This window comes from Apus apus, chromosome 6 (assembly GCF_020740795.1).
Source record: "Apus apus isolate bApuApu2 chromosome 6, bApuApu2.pri.cur, whole genome shotgun sequence".
NCBI classification, from domain to species: Eukaryota; Metazoa; Chordata; class Aves; order Apodiformes; family Apodidae; genus Apus; species Apus apus.
In genome coordinates, this window is record NC_067287.1 from 29,446,212 (window position 1) to 29,452,211 (window position 6,000).

General features: G+C 49.0%; 1 protein-coding gene across 2 annotated transcripts in view; it reads right to left on the bottom strand.

Moving 5' to 3' along the window:
* PLCL1 (phospholipase C like 1 (inactive)) overlaps positions 1-5,737 on the bottom strand; it is a 190,015-nt gene extending 184,278 nt beyond the window's left edge. Inside the window, exon 1 of one of the 2 annotated variants that reach the window (XM_051623427.1) lies at positions 5,674-5,737. Coding sequence is in view for 1 of the 2 variants with exons in the window: in XM_051623426.1 (XP_051479386.1) it covers positions 4,542-4,814 (273 nt within the window). In the remaining variant the exon portion in view is untranslated. Of the gene's footprint in view, positions 1-4,541; positions 4,970-5,673 lie in introns of those variants that run through there. The other variant, XM_051623426.1, reaches the window with a different exon arrangement.
* Positions 5,738-6,000: the final 263 nt, after the last annotated feature.

The following is a 6,000-nucleotide window of genomic DNA, read 5'->3' on the forward strand; positions in this document are numbered from 1 at the left end:
TATTTCTCTCACCAACACTTTTTGTGAATGTACACACATCTAAATGAACACCCACCAGTTTCCTTTTTCCAAGCCAATCTCACTGATTTCTCATCTTGTCACAGTATTTACATGGCTAGAGAAGTAATTCTTAGCCTTCTCTATACCTTTTTAGGCTCTACTGTGTTCTTTAATATGTTGTCTACCTAAATATGTTCTTCTTTTTCTAGGATAGCTGTGAATATGCCAAATAATGCAGTTGTGGTAAAAACACCATTAGGCTATCAACTAATTAATTAGTTTTAACAAATCTTACATAGTCATAGGTTTAGATTATTAAGTAGCAAGTATGCGAATGTAAGCTTACATAGCAAAAAGTAAGAGCTCCTGGAGAATCATTACAGTCCTGAAAAATTCCACTGTCTTCAGAACAAAAATTCTTAAGTAATCATGTTGCATAGACAGACATATCATGTATTTAAAACACATTTTTCAACGCACTTCAGAACACAAACTGAAAGAAACAAATATTTTTTTTATTATTGTCAGCTTGGGTTTTTTAAAGCTAAAAATGTCACTAGGATAAATAAAACTTCTTGAAGCAAGACAGCTGGCTATCTTGGTACATTTCCACTGATAATTCAATCGCAAAACCCTAATCATTGCACTTCTAAGACTAGTAGTATATGACAGGCAAGGATAGCTCAACTGGCTTTTAAAGAAAAAAATAATCCAGATGAAACAGAAGCAAATATTCTTTGGAAGAACTTCAGAGAAAGATCTCATTGCTCTACTGTGACTGAAGTTAAGGTCTGATTCTGCAGTTTCTACTTCAAGTTCACTTCATGGACATAGTCTGCAGTTACAAACACAATACAGAGCTGGGTTATGTGCTATAGTATCTTGACACAAAGATCCAGGAAGAAAAAAACCCACATAGTCCCAAAAGTTTGTATTGCATGCAAACAAAGCAGAGAGAGAAGTCTGATAAGAACTGACAGGGAAATATCTTGGTTAAAAGTTGCAAAATATATCAGTAGGCATTACATAACAAATTACATGGCCTTCCTACCCGTTTATTAAAATGCTTGTATGTGGCAAGGTCAAAAGGAACATGCCAGGAGGAAAACATGGGTCAACTCTGTTTAGAACCCTCCACAGGAAGGCTTGCAAAGCATTACATGCAAAGATAGAAGAAATACAGTTCTTTACAATATTTTCTCTTCTCTTGACCTAAAAGTTGTTGCAATTAACACTTTATTTGCAAACAATTTGCCCTGCATTATTCAAGAAAAATAAAATGGAAATACATGGCAAATAATTTAGCCAGTGTATGGTCCACCTTTAGGCTTCTTCAAAAATGGGTCACATTCTATGTTATCTTGCCATTTCTCTAATTTTGTCTTCCAACCATTATACTCTGCCGATTCCAAACTCATGGCAAAAGCTCTGGTTCTGTAGTACAACTATTTCCCTCTTCCTGGCATCAAAACAAAAAAACCCCAAACCCCAAAATAAAACAAAACACCAACCCTCCAAAAAAAACAAAACAAAACCCAACTAAGGCACACGTACTAGTGAAATTTTCTTAAGAACAGTGGTTGCAACTATTTCTCATTAGTGCTATTTCAAATTTACCTCAGTCTACAAAGCTGTGAACATCAGCAAAGCAAAATGAGAATAAAAATATTCCAGCTACATTTTATTCTTTTTATATAAATAAATTATCTTATTTCTGAGGCCAAATGTAGAGCAAATGAATGCACTGAAGATTATCTAGAAGGGTTCATAGTTTACTTGCAGTATATGCCAAATGTAATGTGCTGCAGGAAAGGTTTTTTAAGCAAGTCCCTGTTCAGTCCTTTATACTTCACATCGATACTGTGGATGTCAAAACACTCCAATGAAAGCAAGTTGGTCTTCCACTGGAATTGTACTCTCAGCTGCTAACCTTGAAACTTGCAGCTGGGAAAAAATGCTGTAAAAAGTATACTTTGATCATCTAAAGCAACAGAATTTTAACTTTTTGGTTAATTCAGTGAAACCACTTACACTAAAAGTACACCTTTAAATACTGAGAGAAAAACCGGAAAACAGGGCAACTGTGTTCAGTTCCTGCAGAACAAGAACTTGCCCTGACTTTTCAACTTCTTTTGCCTTCTTAAAGCCCCTTTTTCAGCTGGCAAGATCAGCTTAAATAAAGTGATGGAATACTATTCTGACTATGGATTTATATGAACACACAGGATTTTTTAGAGTAAAATAATTATAATCAAACATTGTTAAATGAATTCCCCAGCAAAATGTACAAAGCTTACACAGAACTGCTGCATGTTAAAGTCCTGAAAAAAACAGAATAGGTAAAAAAAGCTGAGAGTTTTAAACTTAGTGCCACCTACAATTTGCATTCAACACCTGAGGAACATTTCTTAGGGCATCAGACATTCCTGAAATATGTAGACAAGTAAATTATTTAATTCCTATCCCAAGTTAAAAGTATTTCCCATTCACTGGTACAATGCCAAAGAAAAATCATGATTCAAAACACTCCTATACACCACTGAGACAACCTTGTGGGAAAATAAGCATGATACACTCTATGAGTCCCAACAGCAAGCCTTCGAGAAGCATAACCTGCAAATTCTCCAGTTAAGATATCTCCTATCAGACACAATCATGTTATCTAATTTAATTAATGAGCTTAACAACTACATTTATAATTTCTTATGGTATTTGTCATTATATCATCAGAGTATTCCAGACCCTTACAGTAACTGAAATAATCTTCTAGTTTCCTGACTGGATCTATGCATAGGCATCCTTTGTTATAAAGGCAATGCTGTCCTAGAAATTAAATTTGCCCTCATGCAGTATTCATACCATTGACCTTATCAGTTCATCCTAGTTATCCATCTTTGCACCTGCTCCAGTTTGAATGCACCATTCCTAAGTACAGGAAACTGAGCTTAGCCAGTATTCCAGGTTAGGTCTCACCAGTTCCTGATATAACATTAATACTTTCTTACCTCTATCAGAAATCTCTCTGCTGACAAACACCATTCCAGGATATATCTCAAGAAAGTTCCTCCACTTGGAAGACGCATTGTTCTCACTCTAAGTAGTATTGCTAAATATCAACCTTACTGAAAATGCTACTGGTTATTCAAACTTGTCTACCATTCATGACATTAAAACATAGCTACCACGCAGAACCAGGATAGTCTGTGAAAACAATTACGTGTTCTTTAATTTAAATCCGAGACTGCGTATTTTCAATTTTTGAAACCTTCAAACAATTCCAAGAGACAATACCATTCCCATATCTGAACACTTGCAGAATTCTGGTTCCGATTTAGTGAAACATTTCTCTAACCACCGGTTGGAAGCATTACCATCACACTCCCTGGATGCCTTTAGAAGACTAAAGCCACACTTCAGAACACTAAAGCCACACTTCGATGGACATAATGGGTTAATATTTCAAGGTGGAACTTTCTAAGGATCCTGAGACTCTTTTGCACTCAACTACCTCCTGTGAATGTTAAAGCTTTAAAACGCAAAAAGTAAATATTTTGTTTATCCATTCCTCCTTTGAATGGATATAATAAGAACTACGTATGTGTTCTTCACTTCTTGCCTTGAGCTAGAGCTCTGCCCGGTGCCTTCACACACTGACAGAAGGGAAGTCTCGTTTTCCACTGTTCTCCGGATGCCTTCCAAGTGCAAATCACTACAAGAAGATCACGTGTGACCATATGCTAAGTTAATTTTGCTCAGGAGACTTCATCATCTACCCAGAAAATAGCGATTAGCCCACGTACTTGCACGGAGATACCATTTAATTAGAAACAGCATAGTTTATTCCTAAGAATTAAACTGTGGGTAAAAAACCCAGATAAATATAATTATAAGGTCGTGTTCCTTACCACATTATAACATAGGCGGAGGCTTTCAGGAGCACGCCTGACCTGCTAATTTCACATAAAGGGTGTTAAACACACGGTGCTGCTTCGTAGCAATCTGTACTACATTCATTCTCCAAACACGCCTTCTGTTAATTTGTGACACTGCATATTTTGCCACTGAAGAGCAAACCATCACTTCTATTAATTCTGCCTCCAGGTACTTCATAAATATTATACAAGAAGAGATACGGGCTGCTACACAAAAACTTTACAACTCCATGGGAAGCTGCCCCGCCACCGACATCCACGGGGCACGCACAGCGAGTGCGGCGGGACCCCGGTGTTGTGCCGCACCCCGCCACGGGCCAGGTCCGCAGCCCGCTCCACCGGGACTGGCCGGGACCCCGAGGATACCCCCTGAGCAGCCTGTGGGGCCGGGGAGGGCTCCGGGGAAGGCTCCAGGGAGACAACGCCGCAGCCCCGGCGCCCCGGCTCGGTGCGGGCAGGGCGGCGACTTCACCGGCACGGAGGGTGCCCTCTCCCGCGGGCTGCCCCGCACGCCCCCACCCCGCACCCTCCTGAACCCCCGCACCGGAGGGCGGCTCCAGCCCGGGCAACCCGCCGGCGGCGGGGCCCGCCGGCACTCCCCACCCGTACCTTGATGATGCTGCTCCTCCGCGGGGTGGCCTTGGCAGCCTCCAGCAAGCAGGCGTCGGGGTCGGGCGCTGCCACCGGTGCCAGGCTGCCGCCGGGGAAGCGTTCGGCGGCACCGACGGCCAAGACGCCGCTGCGGCGCTCCCGCCTCCGGCCCGGGGCCGCCGCCGGAGCGTCCAGCGGCGCTGACTCGGGCTCCTCCTCGGCACGGTGAGCGGCGTCGGGCGGGGCACGGCCCGCGGCCGGCTGCTCCCTGCTGCTGGCAGCCTCTGCCATCACCCCGCCGAGCGCTGTCAACTTCTCCGGGGCCGCTGAGAGAGCGAGGGGGGCACGGACGGACGTAGCCCCGTGGGGCTCCGCTCACGGCACGGCGGCGACAACTTTCCCCGGAGGGGACATCCCCGTCTCCCGCAGCGGAGCGTGCCCGCGCGGGACGCGGCAGCCCCCGCGGTGCCGTGGGCGCGGGGAGGGTGGCGGCCCCGAGCCGGGGGAGCGCGCAGGAAGTGCCGCCGCGGCACCCGCGCTGTTGTGACAGGAGCCGGGCGTGTTGTGACAGGCGGCGGTGACTGACGGGCCGCCGGACCACTCAGCGCCGCGGCGGCCCCCGGGGGGCGGCGGCGCCCAATAGCCTCGGTGAGGGGCGTGTTCGCGGGACGCCTGGATGGGCTTTCTGGGCGGCGCGGGCCAGGGGCAGGTAGCGCTGCAAGAGCGGGAGTAGCAGCCGGTGGCCCCAACCGCGGCGGCGAGCGAAAAAGCGCGGGAGGGACGGCTCCGTTCCCTTTGTCCGTGGGGAGGCGCGTGGCGGGACAGCCGCGCGCCGTCCTCCCCGCGCGGGGCTGGAGACGCTTGGGCCGCGCCCGCGGCGGGGCCCGCGCAGCGTGAGCGGGAACGGGATGTGGGTTCGCTGCCCGTCAGACCCGCGGCGCTCCCGCGGCAGCGCTCCCGTTCGTACCGCGGCCGGTGCGAGGCCGGGACGCCGGGCAGATGAGCCGGGGAGCGGTGGCAGCGCTGGTGGCGGGGCCGGTGCGGAGAGGAGCGCGGCGCTCAGGCCCCGGTGCGGGGCTGAGAGCGGGCCGGCACGGCGGGTCCGCGGCCTGAGGGCGGTCTCGCAGAAGAAGGCAAAGACGAGACTCACCTTGGGGAGCCTCCATCGCTTGAAGACGAGCCCAAGTCTCGTCAAGTTGTGCGGAGCTGCCACTTCGCCGCCGCCTCCCCTCAGCGCCCCCGCCTCGGGCCTGGGCCCGCGCCCGCCGCGCCCCGCGCAGCCCCGCGCGCCGTCGCAGAGCCAACAGCGCCCCCTGGCGGCGCGGCGCCCCCAGCGGCGGCCCCTGGCGCTGCAGCCTGAGGGGAGGGGGCGGCCCGGGGGGCAGCCGGGCTGGAGCTGCGGCCCGGGGGGCATCCCCTCCCCGGCAGCCGGGCTGGAGGTCCCTGCCAGGGCAGCGCTGCCCTTCGCCATCCTTCT